Raw genomic sequence first — 15,871 nt, 5'->3', positions numbered from 1 at the left:
AAATAAAGATTCTCAGGCCACCCCAGACTTACTGACCCCAAATCTCTGGGGATGGGACCCAGGGAACGCTAACGCCACGCTGGAGAGGCGCTGCCCTGGAGGCAGGAGTATCGGGACCCTGATGGGTTTCTCAGTAACAACAGTGAAAATAATAAGCTTTTCTAGCACTTACTGTGTGCCAGGCATAGTTCCAAGTGCATTACAGGATTCAACACATTGCCTCCTCACAGCTCTAAGAAGTAGGACTCTTACTGTCTTGGTTTTCAGATGAAGCAGCTCAGGCTCAGGATAGCAGCTAAGGGGCCCCTGGCTGGGACCTGAGTCATGCCCAGAGCCCCTTAGGACCAAGGGCCTGGAGTTTGTTCTCATAGCCATGTTGGCAAGACCTGTGTACAGCCAACAGACTCACGAAAGTTGGAGCTGAAACTGCTTTGCAGATGGGGGTCTTCTTGAAAAGCAACTTTCTTTTTAAAATCCTTCAATGACTTAGCCCCCCCCCCCCCCCCGCCAGGCCGCGCTGCCCAAGATGTACATGGCTGGCCCTGGGGACCTCTCCCGCTTTGCCTGAACACCTTGCTCATCGGCCCCAACCTCACAAGCCTCCTCTCAGCTTCTTCCCAACTGGAAGCATTTGCACGTGATGCTCCTTCTTTCTGGAACATTCTCTCCTCTCACTCTTCCTCCAAACGGCCTACTCCTTAAAATTTTCCCTTCCATATAAGTTCCTCACCAGTCCTTCTAGAACCATCCATTAGAAGTGGATCTAGTACCCTCTTTTCCAAGGTCTTATGTATTTCCATGATTACAATGATAATTAGTTGACTTCTTTGTTATTTTGTCTCTGCCACTAGTTTGGCTGCTCAAGGAGGGCAGGGACCATGTTTGGGTTTCAGCCTCACTCAGGTCCTGTCAGGTGCACAGCAGGCACTCAGTATTTGTGGAAAGAGTGTTTCTCCTCCTGGGCCTGGTACAGATTAGTACTTAGGTTTAGCATCCGGTGAAGGAAACCTACCTTACTGTGGCTTAATCAGATTGGGATTTAATTTTTTTCATGTAGTAAGTCACCTGAGGTGCGCAGATCAGCCCACCTGACTGAACGTGACTCCTTGATGCACTGGGGACCCAGGCCCCTCTGGCCTGTTGTTTTGCTACTCTGCCATCATTTCAACCCCACCATGTGACTGAATTCCAGGCAGGAAGGGTAGAGGCCATAGCTGAGCTGGTCCATCCACGGGCTTCAACTTACAGTCTATTGGCTGGAACTGTGTCAGGTGGTCATGCTCGGCTGCAAGGGAAGCTGGCAAATCGCCTTATAGGGGAGAACGGGTATTGGAAAGACAGCCAGCAGTCTCCTGCAGCTTCTCTGAAGGGAGAGAAGATCTGAAGGGGTCTCTGACTCAGTTTCTTTGCTCTAGTTAATCAAGCAACTGACTTAACCATCAAGCCAGAGAACTTTCCAGGGTCTTTTAAAAGCTTCTGGTCCAACCCCCTCATCTTACAGTTATAAAGACTGGGGGTCTCTGGATCATTGAACTTCTGTGAGGCCGTGCATGAACCGAATGGCTGAGAGAAGACTACAGCCAGGGTCTTCCTCCTATGACTGAGGGGTCTCCTCAGCAAGCCCAGGAAGGTGATGGCTGGAGGGCTTCAAGTGTGTCAGATAAAAGCTCAAGACTTAAACGTGCAAGTTTTAGAGAGACTACAGAATAATCTCTTTTTCGTAAAATCTGAACTTTTTTTGTTTCTCATTTCTTAGGTATATAATGCTAAACAGGGGTTCAGTTTTTCTACATTCTGCTTGGTTTGGTTTTTTTTTTTTCTTTCCCTTTCCAACACACTGCTCTTTTTAGGTATGTTTTTTCATCCTTTTCACCAGTAAAATTTATGAGCATTTATTTAAAAGAAAAAAACATTGGAAAAACTGAAGAGAGAAAGAGTGATTATACATATGGAAAGCTATAAAGAGCCCCAGTGAATGTGTTGCGGTTATTGCTTTCTTAAAAAAACAAACCAGGCAGGCAGTTTGGAACCTGAAAGAGTCCTGTGTGAGGGCAGGCGGGCGGCAGAGGCTGAGAGTGATGGGCGAGTGGCGGGGGGCCAGGGAGTCCAGTGAGGAGCCGTTAGCTGCCTCCACCCCCACTCCCTGCCCTCCTCCAGCTCCCCTCTGACCGCCCCAGACAGGCCCAGAGAGAAAATGACTTTACCGAAAACATAAAATTAAATTTAAAAAAGCTTCTTCAGAAAAATAAGATGGCCCAGACAGCCGCTTACTACAGGCTGAGGGAATCCAGTGACTGTCGGCCTGTCAGGGCCTCACACACTGGTGAAGTCACACCACATCTCGAGTTTGGGGGTGGGGTGGGTTGTAAGTCATGTTCTTCTGGGGATGGGGGTGTCCTGAAGGACAACTTTAACCTGTTCGACCTTTGAATGTTCTCCTTCCCCAAGTATTTGGGACCATCCTTGGGAATGATAACATGTCCGCAAATCTTGGCCTCTTGCTGTCTCCTCACCAGCTTCGCCAAGCTCTCTGGCTCTCCATCCCTCCTGCCCCTCCATCCACCTCTCTCAATTCCCCCAAAGCCTAGCTAAGACCGCACAGTAACATTTCACAAAAATTTACTTGGGAATACAGGAGGGAAATACAACGTAGAAAGTAAAACACTTCAACCGGATGCTGGCTTTGGAGTCGATTCGTGTCCCCTTGTGAGACAACCACTCCCTACAGCCTTCACTCTCCTTGGCCCTCTGCCTGTTCCCATGTTGCTTCTCCCCTCCCCCATTTCCTCTTTTCCATTATGGGACATTCCTGCTTAGATCTTCTCTCTTCCGTCTCTGTTCTGAGACTTGGGCTCTGACTTGACATTTCCTAAAGACCCACTGGAGTGTTTCTCTCTTCAGGTTACAAATTCTGTCTCCTTTCCAGACACAAGCACCACCAGCCACTTTAAAGTGGTAATTCTGCAGCTTCAAAGCAAAGAAATAGTTTCTACTGGGTACTCAGTTATGAAAGCAAACCTCAAGGAGGCTGCTGTCTGAGCCTCCTCTTCCCAGCCTTCCCCGAAGCCAAGGCCTGCAGCCTCCCACCGCAGCCTCAGCAGGCCCTGGCCCCTCTCGACCCGCACTGTCCTGGGAACACTGACCCATCGCAAGTCCCAGGGCCCCTGTGGCTCTACTCTGATCTGCCCACAAACCTGGAAAGCCTCTCTGTACGCGGCCCAGACCTGTGACAAATCACCAGGCTGTGATTTTTGGGGGGTAAAAAATACAAATGTCCTAGAATCATGGAGTGTCACAGCTAGAAGGGGCCACAGAGATCATTCTGTCCACAGAGATCATTCGGACCACGTTCTGTAGGACACAATTGTGAAGGAAACTGAGGCTCAGGGATGGGCGGTGACCTCCCTGAATTATATAATGGGTTTGTGGCAATCCACTTCTGGAAGGCATTCCCTCTCCCGTTTTGCTCTCTTCTGAAGTTAGAGAATGTCTTTGCGTTAGCTGTGCGCTTTCTTCAGGCACATGTGGCAGAAAGCCAACTTGATAAAGCTGGGGGGGGGGGAATGGAGTTAGTTGGCTCATCTCTAGAGCTACCATGGGGGTGGGTGGCTAGACCCACCTGAATCACCTGGCCTCAGACTTGAGAAGGGTGGTCCCTAGGGGACGACAGAGGTGCTGTTATCAGAAAGAGGAGGGTGCTGGGCAGAGGAAATGAGAGATGAACCATTACAGTCCACCACTTAGCTGCCTCAGGTTCTCAGAGACTTCTCTTCTCATACACACAGCTGTACCCCATACAGCCTTAAACACACTGGCCAAAGCGAGACAGCCGAAATCTCATCCAGCTCCTGCATTCTGCCATTTTGACTGGGCCCGTTTGTGCTATCTGCCAGGATATGCCTTGTCCACTGTCCTCCTTTGATCCCTAATATGGACATGGACTGATTCTCCTGCCTTTTTAACAAACCATTTTCTAGGTTTTAGTTTGGGGATCTTTAAGCATTGTGTTAGAGCTCCTGTTTACCATGCTTGGGCGCTCTCTGGCAACAGGGTTGCCACGAATAGTTGTCCAGTGTGTGCACTGCACAAAAGCATTCTGCTGAGAGGATGAGGGACTATGTCTGTCCAGAGGGAGAAGGATGCCCTTTTCCATTTCACATAAAGTCTCCCCTAGGCTAAAACTCTATTGTCCTCCGACAACATGAGCACTTTAAAAGCTTAGTAACAAGGGAAGCTGGGTGGCTCAGTCGTTTGGGCATCTGACTCTAGATTCGGCTCAGGTCACGATCTCAGGGTTGTGGGATGGAGCCTCACATTGGGCTCCACTCTCCGTGCAGAGTCTGCTTGTCCCTCTCCCTTTGCTCTTCCCCTGGTGCTTGCACACAAGCTTTCTCTCTTTCTCTCACTCTCAAATAAATAAAATCTTAAAAAAAAAAATCTTAATAGGTGCATTACTTAGAATGCTTTTTACAGCCTCAGTGCTTTTTACAGTTAACAAAAAGGAAATGTATATTCTTTGATAGTCCAAGGGTGGAGCAACAGACTTCATATCCAGGGAAAGGTGTCTATTTCTCAAGAGTGGAGAAACATTTTCTAGAAGCTTCCTTGCTGGCTTCCCTTCACTTCTTATTGGCCAAACTGGGTCAAATGCTTACCCCTAAATCAGTCACTGCAAAAGACAATGGGATTCCTCAATTGTCTTAAGCCAATCTTAGAATTTATCCCTGAACCGGGAATGGGGTGTCTTTCCTGAGGGGTGATACCTGCACCAAATCTAGGTTTGTTCAGCGAGGAGGAAGGGAAGGACACTGGACTCTCCTCCACGTAACTACAACAGGCCTTTCTCTGTTTGCATTCAGGCCTCTGGCCTGTGCCCTTTCCTTGAATCTGGATGCCAGGCTGGTGGCTTCTTTCTCATGCTAACAGGTCTTGACGCTCTGCATGCACCCCCACTTTTCTGCTTAATGGCCTTCATCTTTGCCCTGGCTTTGGACCAGTGTGAAAGAAGCCCCTGTGGAAAGGTAACGCTGTGGCCTTCTGCTCCAGGTTCCATTCTAGCAAATTGGTCTTTACCAAGAGACAATTTTCAGCTTCCTGAGGTCCTTTGGAGAGACCCAGGGAATTAGGCCTAGCCTCCACCTGAGACCCAAAGTCCTCTCCCATTGTGTTTTCAGCTTCCTGCCAGTGCTGGCCCTAATTTCAGCTTGCAGCATTGAATTAATCTTTTCCAACCTTGCAAGAAAATAGATTACATGGCTGGCCACCTTAGGTTGCTGGCTGGAGGCTTCAAGAGGCCCACTTGGTGGGGCTGTCCCTGCCCCCCTCATCCCGCTTCCTCCAGTGGGCCTGTCTTTTCTGGAAGGAATTCACAGAAGGCCCAAGATTTAGCCAACACTCCCCAACATGTGTAGTGTGCGTGAAACAGAGTCAAACTTATAGGACAGCTTTAGATTTAGAAATACAAAAAGAAATACTGTTTTCATAACGCAAACTGAAGAAAGGCTCCACAAAACCTTTTTTCTTGCTGGGGGACGGATTTGAAAGCTCGGGAACACTGTAGGGCAGTGTTGTAGGGAGTTGAGGGAGAGTATGAGGGATGGCTATGAAAGAGTTCCTGGTCTGAGGAAGCTTACAGTCTCAGTGGGGAGACACACATTAAGGGAGAGTAAATGAGTTTGTGTCCAATCACTGCCTTGTGTAATGAACACCCATTCCTTTCTGTGCCTGGTAAAATCCTGTCATTAAGACCCAGGTCAAATGTCACCTTCTTGGTAAGTGTTCCCTGGACCCTCCAGTATGGGCTGATAGTGTGGAGTCCGCAGCCCTCCTGGTCCTTCTCATGCTCAGCAGAGAAAACTCCCCACTCAGGTCTCCTGCAGTAAGTTTTGCTCAGGTCACCCCCAGTAAGTTTTGCTCAGCTAGTCCTGTCCTGGTGACAGCTTCTTGTAAGACCTATTGGAGAACCGACATGTTGGTTGGTTACTTCTGTCTTCCGCACAAGACCCCGGGCTGTCTGAGATCAGGGACAAGTCAGTGGGGGGCTGAATTGACGGATGGCCCCACCACCGTGTTGTGATGAGGCCACACTTCCCACAGGTTGTCCCTGGCCAGTGACTGGTATTCCGGTGGGATACAGGACTCCCCTGACTTGCAACACTGGCTCAAAGATTTTGTGTCAGCCTGGCTGGAATGTTCTCAGAACGGCTCCTGTCCAATTTCCTCTCCTCCCTGCTCCCTCCCCCCTCTTCCTCCCTCCTTCCCCCCTTCTCTCCTTCTCCTTCCCTGTCTCTTTCTTCTTCTCCTCCCCTCCTCCTCTCCTCTTCCTTCCCCCTCTCTTTTCTCAGGGGTCAGCCCTGCGGCTTGGTGTGAAGGCTCTCCTGCCTTCTCCCGTTCTCGCTCCCACAGCCTTCACGGGCCGTTCTCCCCAGGAGTCTCCTGCATGTCTACTCCTGTCTTGGAGACAGCTTCTTGGAGGCCCCGACTGAACACGAGGTAGTTGGGTACTTCTGCTGCCCCCGCTAGACGGTGAGCTCGCTGAGAGCAGGGACCAGTGCGTCTCGGGCATCATCCCAGGGTGGCGCCCAGTACTTGGCCCAGAAGAATGAGCAAGAAAAGGGGTGAGCATTCAGAGGAGGGGCAGGTACTCGAGAAAGAAGCCAGAGGAAGCTTCAGGGAGATCGTGGGTCTTCTCTGGGGCCTGGAGGTCGGGCAAGCCTGATGGAGAGGAAAGAAACAGTCTTCAGGGAGGCTCAGCATCTGCTGAGGATGGGTCAGCATTCTAGTGTCTTCTCAGAGCGTTCTAGTGTCTTCTCAGAGCTAGGCTCGGGGCGGGGGGGGGGGGGGTCAATAGAATGGGAGCCCTCTGTTCTGGCAGAGGAGGCTCGGCCAGGTAGGGGGCGCAATAGGGAGGCAGAGGGAACAGATGGAACCCAGAAATGGCCACCTTGGCTGTTGTCAGTGTCCAAGCCCGAGGCCCTGACAGAGAGCAGGGCCCCCAGATGGTGCTGGGTAGCCCCTGGGGGCCCCTGCGGATTAGGGTGGATTTGTGCGAGATGTTTCTGCAGTGAGATCAGCATCCAGAGCCAGAGTGAATTCCCCGTTGTGAGTTCCACTTTCTCCTGGACACTGTTCACTCCCAACAGGGGTCTGGCCCTGGTTCCCACCACCACGCTTTCTACTCAGATGACATCTGGTTATAGTTCCCATCAAGGGCAGCCCTGATCCTGAGCCCTAGAGCGGTGGGGGTGGGGGGAAACACTGGTGAGAGTCGGGGTCCCTCCCCAGCGGCCACTGCTGTGGCCTGACTCCTGCAAGGCCACCAAGGCCGGGAGGAGTGGGGTTGGGAAGTGCCCTTCAGGGGGCTGTACCCCAGAGCGGGATGTGCCTGGCACTGGGGAGGGCAGCCCCGGACCAAGCCAGTGTAGTGAGGAGCCAGCAGGGACAGGAGCGGGATGAGGGCAGAGTCCCAGCTTACTCTGCCACAGGAACAGAAGAGTTGGCACTTAGAGACGTGGGGGAAGGGGACGCCTCACATAAGGCTCCAGCTGGTGTGGCCGCTCTGGAGTCCTGGCTCCTCTCCACTGCCCGGTCAGCAAACAGGCCGGAAGCCCAGGGGCAGGTACCCGGGGCTGTGGGTGAGCGGACGCCCAGCTGGGAGGCCTCAGGCCCCAGCTGACCCTCAGGCTCAGGCGGGCACCTCATGGCCAAGGGCTTGAGGCCTGGCTTATCTCCCCAGCTGCCGGGTTCCCTGCCACTTTATCAGGGAGGGTGAGAAGGTGCCAGAGCTCAGGACTCTCATCCTCCCTCCCCGTGGGACAGGGCCCAGGTGCAGGGGGAGGACAACCCTCGGGCACAGCCAGGAGACCTCTGACCTGGGAGAGTTTAAAAGGCCCCAGGACCTCCTCTCAGCCTCAGTTGATGTTCCCGATTGGCTGCAGCATGAGGGGGCTGCTGATTTTGAGTGTGTTGCTAGCGGCTGTGTTTGGTAAAGAGAACTTTGCCGGGTAAGAGTATGGAGAGAAGGGGGTGCTCACGTGGCGGGGGGGACTCGGCCCCCAGCCAGCATCTGGAGGTGACAGACAGGCTGACTTGTGGGAAGACCCCAGAGAGGCGAGAGTAGTACACACTGGGAGGCAGGCTGACCACGGGCCAGAGCTGAGAAGGGGTCCGGTCCCTCAGGACAGCTTCCTGAGCCCCGGAGAAATCCAAGCTTGCAGGAGTTTTTAGGAGAGGAGGTGGGAGGAAGCCTGGCTGGCTTTGGAGAGAGAAATAGAGTCTGAACTGGAATGGGGATAGCAGCTGGGCCCAGAAGGTTCCAAGAAGCCTACGCCTCCCATTGCTAAGACCCCTCATGCTTCCTCCTGCTCTGCCAGAGGATCGAGGCCCAGCCTGGGGATTCCAGGCTGCTCCATGCCACCCTTCCCCCACCTGGGTGGGTGAACGGCCAATCAGAGCCGCTTAAGCCCTTTATCTCCCCTCCCTCTCCTCCCAGGCACCAGGTGCTCCGGATCTCTGCTGCTGATGAAGCCCAGGTACAGAAGGTGAAGGAGCTGGAGGACCTGGAGCACCTGCAGGTCAGAAGAAGTGCGGAGTCCTCCCTGAGGCCCCAGGGTTCCTCTCATGCCAGCTGGACCCACCCCAGGATGCCACCATCCCCTGGGGCCACCTGGGGCCTGGGCCCTCTCTCAGCCACTCAGAAAGGATCCATGGGACTGATACTGATCCCTGTTAGGAAATGATTGACCCCACCTCCCCCAGTTCCAGAATCTTGCTGCCCCCGAGCATCTGAGCAAAAGGTGGGGGGCTCCTTTCCAGCACTTCCCTCTCCCTTGTTGTCTTGAAGCTCCTTCACAAGCCTTCCTGGGCCATTTCCCTGAACAGTGGACTCTGTCCAATGTCCACGGTTTGCCCTTCGTCCCCTGCCCCTAACAGCCATGCCGTAGCCACGGTTGTAGGGGACATTCTGGCGCCGACACCCCCTCCCGGGCTGGCCCCTCCCCAGCTCGCTGTGACAGTGCCTGCTCTCGTCCCCCCCTCCCCCCAGCTCGACTTCTGGCGGGGCCCTACCCATCCTGGCGCCCCCATCGACGTGCGAGTGCCCTTCCCCAGCCTCCAGGCTGTCAAAATCTTCCTGGAGGCGCATGGCATCGGGTACACGACCATGATCGAGGACGTGCAGGCCCTGCTGGACGAAGAGCAGGAGCAGATGTTTGCCCTCCGGGCCTGGGCCCGCTCCTCGGACACCTTCAACTACGCCACCTACCACACCCTGGAGGAGGTGAGGGACCCCCGCGGTCACGCCGCGCAAGCACCGAGCTCTGCCTCCGGCTGGCACAATGCTGCCGACCCGGGTGTGCGTGGCACCCGCCGTGTCCCCAGACGGCCCGGGGCGGGGGCAGGGAGGTGGCTCCCCTGAACGGCTGCAGCCAGCGGGCTACCGGAGCTGCTACGGGAGGCCCCGGGCGCCGGGCCGCCGCTGCAGCCGGCCTCGCCTCCTCTCCCTTCTCAGATCTACGGCTTCCTGGACTTGCTGGTGGCCGAGCACCCGCAGCTGGTCAGCAAGCTCCAGATTGGCAGCAGCTATGAAGGGCGGCCCATCTATGTGCTGAAGGTAACAGGCACCTGCGTGAGAACGGGCAGCCCCCTCCGTGTGTGGGGTCCCGTGCACGAGCCCAAGGTCACAGCACACCATGACGTGAATGCCCGGTGCTGACTTTGGGGAAGGATGGGGAATTTCTGTGCTGGTCTAGCTGTATGCATACCCGTACACATGCAGTGCTTAAATGTGTAAGTGACCTGAGTATTTTTAATCAAGTGTCACATTGCGGGAAGTGTCCCAGAGTCAAGCGAGTCCAGAGAAAATGTTTGATTTGTGCTACCCCCCAGAGAACTGTGTTTGGGCAGCAGAAGAGGGCAGGGCCCCCGTTCCCGCTGAGGCCAGTATGAGGGCTGCAGGCCACGTTCTGCTGGATTCCCGTCTAGACCCTCTCCCCCCGCCCCACACCTCACCTGAGTGATGGCCCCACAAAGCTGCCATAACTGGGGAGCAGATGGCCTCTGGGCCGGGGTACGTGCCCCTTCAAGGAGCCAAGACAGGACCCTAGCTGGATCTCCCCGTTCTTCTCGTCCAGTTCAGCACCGGGGGAAGCAACCGTCCTGCCATCTGGATCGACACAGGCATCCACTCCCGGGAGTGGGTCACCCAGGCCAGCGGGGTCTGGTTTGCAAAGAAGGTAAGCATGGGGAGGTGAGGAGGGCTCTTGCCTGGTGAGGTTGGTGCTCAAGGCCCACGGGAGGCCTGGCCTCCCCTGCTCGTGCAGAGGCGGTGATGCAGAGGGAGCAGGTGTTCCCTGCGTCAGCATGGCAGACGCCCGGCCTGACGCACTCTGCCTGTCTGGCCCTTAACTCCCCGCCAGATCACACAGGACTATGGCCAGGATCCCACTCTCACCGCCATTCTTGACTCCTTGGACATCTTCCTGGAGATTGTCACTAACCCTGACGGTTTTGCCTTCACCCACAGCAAGGTACAGTTTTCTCCTATTCTTGGGGGAGAACAGGGTGGGCCTCTGGCCTCTGAGCCCCACGAGCTACTCACCCCTAATCTCAATCCCCAGAAGTCAAGGGAGGGACAAATAGACCTGTCCTCCTAGACCAGGGTTCTCGTCCTTGGCATTCTTGACATTTGGGGCAGAGACTTCTTTGTGCGGGCGGCTGTCCTGTGCATGCAGTGTTCAGCAACACCCTGACCTAATACTCAGGAAATGCCAGGAGCGACTCCTCTGTTGAGAGAGCCAAAAATGTCTTCAGAAATTGCCAAATGTCCGGGTATTGTCCCCACGGGAGACCCGCTGCCCCAGACCTCTTTCCTTGCTTTATGTTACTTTTATGGCAGGTACAGCATGCTACCAGTCTAGCTGGGGGGGGGGGGCACCTGGTGCCTTCATTTCCACCGGTAGAACCTTCTGGCCAAATGCCATCAACTGTTGCCTCTGTTCTTCAACCAAGAGACTCCTTTGCAGACCTTCCTGACAGCCAGTTGAAAGTAGTTTCTGACCCATGCTATGTCCACACCCGTGCTACAGATCGGGCTGCCGTGTGTGGTTCTGGCCGCTCACAGCCCACCCTGCTCTCTGCGGGCTCTGGACCCCAGCCGGGCGGGGTGACAACAGGTGTCTGATTCCTTCCTCAGAACCGCATGTGGCGCAAGACTCGATCCCTCACGGAGGGCTCCTCCTGTGTTGGAGTGGACCCCAACCGGAACTGGGACGCTGGCTTTGGGCGTAAGGCCCCGTGTGATTTGGAAGCGCGGATAGAAACCCAGAGTGGCTTCTTACGCTCCCGTGTCCTGTTTCCCTCACCCCTTTCCTGCCCCAGCAGTGAGGGCGGAGTGGGGGGGATGTCAGCGTCTCCTCTAAGGCTCTCAGTGAGATTTTCTAGTGCCTTGTCTGTAGAAACAAATCTCCCCTCAATGCAATTAAGGTCTGAAACCAATGTAGGGGTTTTCTAGGGTAACTTCGGCTCCTTCCCTTCGTGGTCCCTTCACTACAAGAATGGGTCTTCGGGTGCCTGACTGGCTCAGCAGGTTAAGCAACTGCCTTTGGCTCAGGTCACGATCCCAGGGTCCTGGGATCAAACCCTGCGTCGGTCTCCTTGCTCAGCAGGGAGTCTGCTTCTCCCTCTCCCACTGCTGCTCCCCCTGCTTGTGCTCTCTCTCTGTCAAATAAGATCTTAAAAAAAAAAAAGGGGGTCTTGCTTGAGACCCTCCCGGGGCATGCCCATCAGCGTTGCCTGCGCCTGGCTGGGGAGGGAGGCAGGACGCCCAGGTTGTAAAAGGCATTTGTCCTTTCCTTAATCCCAGGGTGTGGAAGCCACCCTGCTTGGGCGTAAGGAATGCCAGCTATCCCCCTTCTCCCGCAGTGCCTGGAGCCAGCAGCAACCCGTGCTCGGAGACTTACCACGGCAAGTTTGCCAATTCCGAGGTGGAGGTCAAGTCCATCGTGGACTTCGTGAAGAACCACGGGAACATCAAGGCCTTCATCTCCATCCACAGCTACTCGCAGCTCCTCATGTATCCCTATGGATACACAGAAGAGGCCGCCCCTGACCGGGATGAGCTGGTATGTGCCCACCCCCTGCTTGCCCTCCTGTGCCTAGCACCCCTTTCTCCTGTGAGCCCCTGATGGCTTAGGAAGACCTGCAAGGCAGACTACCCTCACCTTCGGCCTGGGAAACTGAGGCACGGAGTGGTTGAGTCACTTCTGTCACATGACAGAGCAAGGGGCAGGGCTAGACTTGGAGCTGGGACCACGAGTTCAGTTTGGAGCTGCAGTGTGACCAAAGGGCAGTGACTGAGGTGCCAGCCAGACATCCTGTGGGGTTAGAGGACCACAGGGCCGCTGAACTCCCACTCTCTGCTGGGCTACTTCCCAGCTGGAAGTTGGGCTCCTCTGGCCCTGCTGTTCTGGGGGGCCTGCTGTTGCTGGCCATAACAGGTGGTATCGCTTGGCCTTTTCTCCAGGATCAGGTGGCCAAGTCTGCTGTGACAGCCCTCACCTCTCTGTATGGGACCAAGTTCGAGTACGGCAGCATCATCAAAACGATTTGTAAGTGGGTGCATGGTCTCTGCGGTGGCACCGGGAGGAAGCTTAGCTGGCTATTCCTGCCTGAGGCAGTGTCCCTCCTGGAGGAAGTGCCCGGGGTGCCTAGGTCTGGGAGCATGGGCGAGGAGGACAGTTCTCAGCCGTGCCTCAGTGGGCAGCGGGGCCCTTTTCTGAAATGAACTCTGCCTTCTTTGATACCTTCAGACAAGCGTTATCAGCTCCTCTGAGAACTTCTGTCCCCTTGTCTTAGGTTAAGTCCAGCTCTATGGAGGGGCAGAGGGTCCTGCTGGTATTTCTGTACTACCAAGAAATTCACCTTAAAAAAATATTCCTCTTCCACTGCCTTTCAGTTAGAGAATATAGCCTATCTATCCCCAGCTTACTTACACACGCAGTGCCGCTGGGAGGAGCACTGCTCCATCCAAATGGAATTAAGTCAGCAAATGTTTATTGAGCACCTACTATGCCTTGTTTTCTGTGCTAGGGAAACAGTTGGGAATAAGCAAAGATCAGGAACCGTACATTCTAGTTGGGAAGAGTGATGATAAACGTGAATAAGTAAACGATACAGTATGTTAGGGGATGAAAGTTAGGAAGAAAAAGAAAAACTAGAACAGGGTAAGGGGAGTCAGGGATACTGGGCATGGAAGTTGGGGAGGTGGGTGGAAGGGTTGGCCTCATCGAGTTGGTAATATTTGGGCAAGTGTTGAAGTAAAATGAGGAAGGGAGCCAAGAGGCTATCTGTCTGGGGGAAGAGCCTTCCGGGCAGAGGAATCTTCTAGAACAAAGGCCCTACCATGTGATCTGGAATGGGGTGTTGGGGGAATAGCAGGAACAACACGGAGCCCCATGTGATGGCAACGAGGTGACAGTGCACAGGGTCATAGGGGACAGGAGGGGTGGGGGCACACACCATAGGGCCCTGAGGAACGTGACAGGTTTGCCGGCTGACAAGACGCAGGAGACAGGGACCGAGGTGGGAGGGCTGCACACACCCCTCACCTACCTCCTGCCCAGCGGGCCAGGTTTTTAGTAGGTGAGTGGGCCACAGTCTTAGCTAGGGCTGGCCTTGCATTGGGATTCCAGGCCTTGCTTGGAAGCGGTTTCAAACTGCGTCAAAGTGTTTTGCTTCATTCAATGTTGTCAAGCGACATTCTGATGCGCAGCCGCCTCCCGCACCCTGGCCCAATTCAAAAGTGACTTCGTAGGGGCGCCTGGGTGGCTCGTTAAGCGTCTGCCTTCGGCTCAGGGCGTGATCCCAGAGTCCTGGGATCGAGCCCCACATCAGGCTCCTCCGCTGGGAGCCTGCTTCTTCCTCTCCCACTCCCCCTGCTTGTGTTCCCTCTCTCGCTGGCTGTCTCTCTCTCTGTCAAATAAATAAAATCTTTAAAAAAAAAAAAAAGCGACTTCATTACCCAATGTTAACTGCAAATCTGGGCAAAGTTTCCTCCAAAAAGACCTTCCAGGGGCTTCTACTTTGCCTCTGGCCCTTTGCACTTTCTCCCGCAGACCAGAGCCCCGGGGACAAATCCCGGTTACTCAAGTGGGTAACTCTGGTATATTTGGAGGTTTGACCAAAGCAGATGTTGGAGGGAGGCAGTTTTCAGTGAGGCTTTCACAATTGCGAGAACTTTCTTGCCTCCCCCTGTGATGGGAGCACCATTGCTGGTCCCTCTCTCTGGGCGTCTTGAGCTGAGACCCTTTGGGGGAGCTTCTTGGGAGGAAGCCAGGCTGCTTGGTCAACAGTAGGCCCTTAGCAGACGCTGACTCCAGTGAACCCTACAGGAGGCCCTGGGCTTTGGACCGTCGGCCCAGCCCATATTAATGTGTCCAAGGTGACTGACCTTTGCTCTCTGGCATCTGCTCCCACCCCAGACCAAGCCAGTGGAACCACCGTTGACTGGACCTACAGCCAGGGCATCAAGTACTCGTTCACCTTCGAGCTCCGGGACACGGGCCGCTACGGCTTCCTGCTGCCGGCCTCCCAGATCGTCCCCACGGCCCAGGAGACGTGGCTGGCGCTTCGGATCATCATGGAGCACACCCTGAATCACCCCTACTGAACTGGCCCTTCAGCACGCTCCTCTTCCTCCTCTCTGGCCCCACCCAGGCAACCAAATAAAGTTTGAGTGTCCATGGAACAGAATCTGGGGGCTGGCATGGAGGAGCGTATGTGGCATGTCCGCCTTTGCAAGCTGGGGCAGAAGTGGTTCAGTTCCTGCAGGCCTCACTGGGAACGTGTGGGTGGCTGGACTAGATGACCCCTAAATTCCCCTGCATTCCAAGGGCCTCTGAAGTTGGATCCAAGTGGCGTCTGTTTTAATGAGACCACCCTGCGCTCAGCTCATCAGGGCGGTGATTTGTTCATGCCTTAGTAGCGAGCGGCAGCCACAGCTGCGAACCAAATGCTGGGCACCCGGGGGGGGGGTGAGGAATTCAGCCTGCACGATGGGAGAGCTAGTTGGGTCCATTTATCGACAGAGGCAAGAGCTCTGAGTATGGAACAGAGTAATCCTGGTGGCCACCGCTGTCCCAAATAGACGCTGCAGCCAGGCAGAGCAAATTTAATTAAATCGGAAGAAAATTAACTTCAATGAAAAATTTCCTGAAGATAAAGAACAAACACCAATCCCAGCACATTTCACTAACTGTAGGACGTCACGAAGACTTTGCTTTTAAGGACACAAGTAGCTTTTATTTTCATATGCCACATCCTTTCTAGCATCCTTGGGCACATGGTCTCCACTTCCTCTCCTGTTTTACCCACCACCACTCCCTCATCATTCGCAAAATTTCTCAAATACAAGGCTCTCCCTTGGAGATTCTGCGTAGCTCCTAACAGGCACTGGCCTTCCTCCTTTGGCTCAGTGTCCTGATTGGGTATCTCAACTTTTTTCAAAGCAAGAATCCACCTGGTGTTTCTTCCAAATCTTTTCAGATGCAAATGTGGAGCAGGGGTTACTCTCACAGAAGTCACTGGGAAGGGGCTGAGGGTGGACTGGTAGCTCCCGAAAGAGGGGAGCTTGGGGGTAAAGATGGCAGCCCTCCCCTGTGTGAGCCAGGTGACGTGTTACAGTGCATCCAGGTCCAAGGACTTTCCTTTTTCCACAGGTCAAATGCTCTATTTTTGTCTGTTTGTTTTGTTACCAAACATTCCAGAAAACAAAAAGTATGAGGCAGATTATACATACAGTATATAGAAACATATATATGTAGGTTTATGAGGCACGGTAAAATGATGTTTCAGTCTTTTTTTTTTTTTAAAGATT

General features: G+C 54.1%; 1 protein-coding gene across 1 annotated transcript; it reads left to right on the top strand.

Moving 5' to 3' along the window:
- Positions 1–7,874: 7,874 nt before the first annotated feature.
- CPA1 (carboxypeptidase A1) lies at positions 7,875–14,748 on the top strand. The gene is made up of 10 exons (XM_045792641.2): positions 7,875–8,003; positions 8,492–8,573; positions 9,044–9,277; positions 9,509–9,610; positions 10,131–10,232; positions 10,416–10,526; positions 11,192–11,282; positions 11,920–12,119; positions 12,521–12,605; positions 14,478–14,748. Exons 1-10 carry the CDS (start codon positions 7,918–7,920, stop codon positions 14,663–14,665), a joined length of 1,281 nt encoding a protein of 426 aa, XP_045648597.1. The 5' UTR covers positions 7,875–7,917; the 3' UTR covers positions 14,666–14,748.
- Positions 14,749–15,871: the final 1,123 nt, after the last annotated feature.

Source organism: Ursus americanus, chromosome 3 (assembly GCF_024610735.1).
Source record: "Ursus americanus isolate L20-20 chromosome 3, mUrsAme1.1.p, whole genome shotgun sequence".
Taxonomy (NCBI): domain Eukaryota; kingdom Metazoa; phylum Chordata; class Mammalia; order Carnivora; family Ursidae; genus Ursus; species Ursus americanus.
The sequence above is the reverse complement of the archived record's forward strand: the minus strand, read 5'-3'. Positions and strand labels throughout refer to the sequence as shown.

Bases quoted from the DNA above. Each gene is read 5' to 3' on its own strand.
- CPA1 (XM_045792641.2), top strand. From the start codon at position 7,918: ATGTTCCCGATTGGCTGCAGCATGAGGGGGCTGCTGATTTTGAGTGTG. The intron at 9,278-9,508 runs GTGAGGGACCCC...CTCCCTTCTCAG, and splicing joins CCTACCACACCCTGGAGGAG to ATCTACGGCTTCCTGGACTT. The intron at 9,611-10,130 runs GTAACAGGCACC...CTTCTCGTCCAG, and splicing joins GGCCCATCTATGTGCTGAAG to TTCAGCACCGGGGGAAGCAA.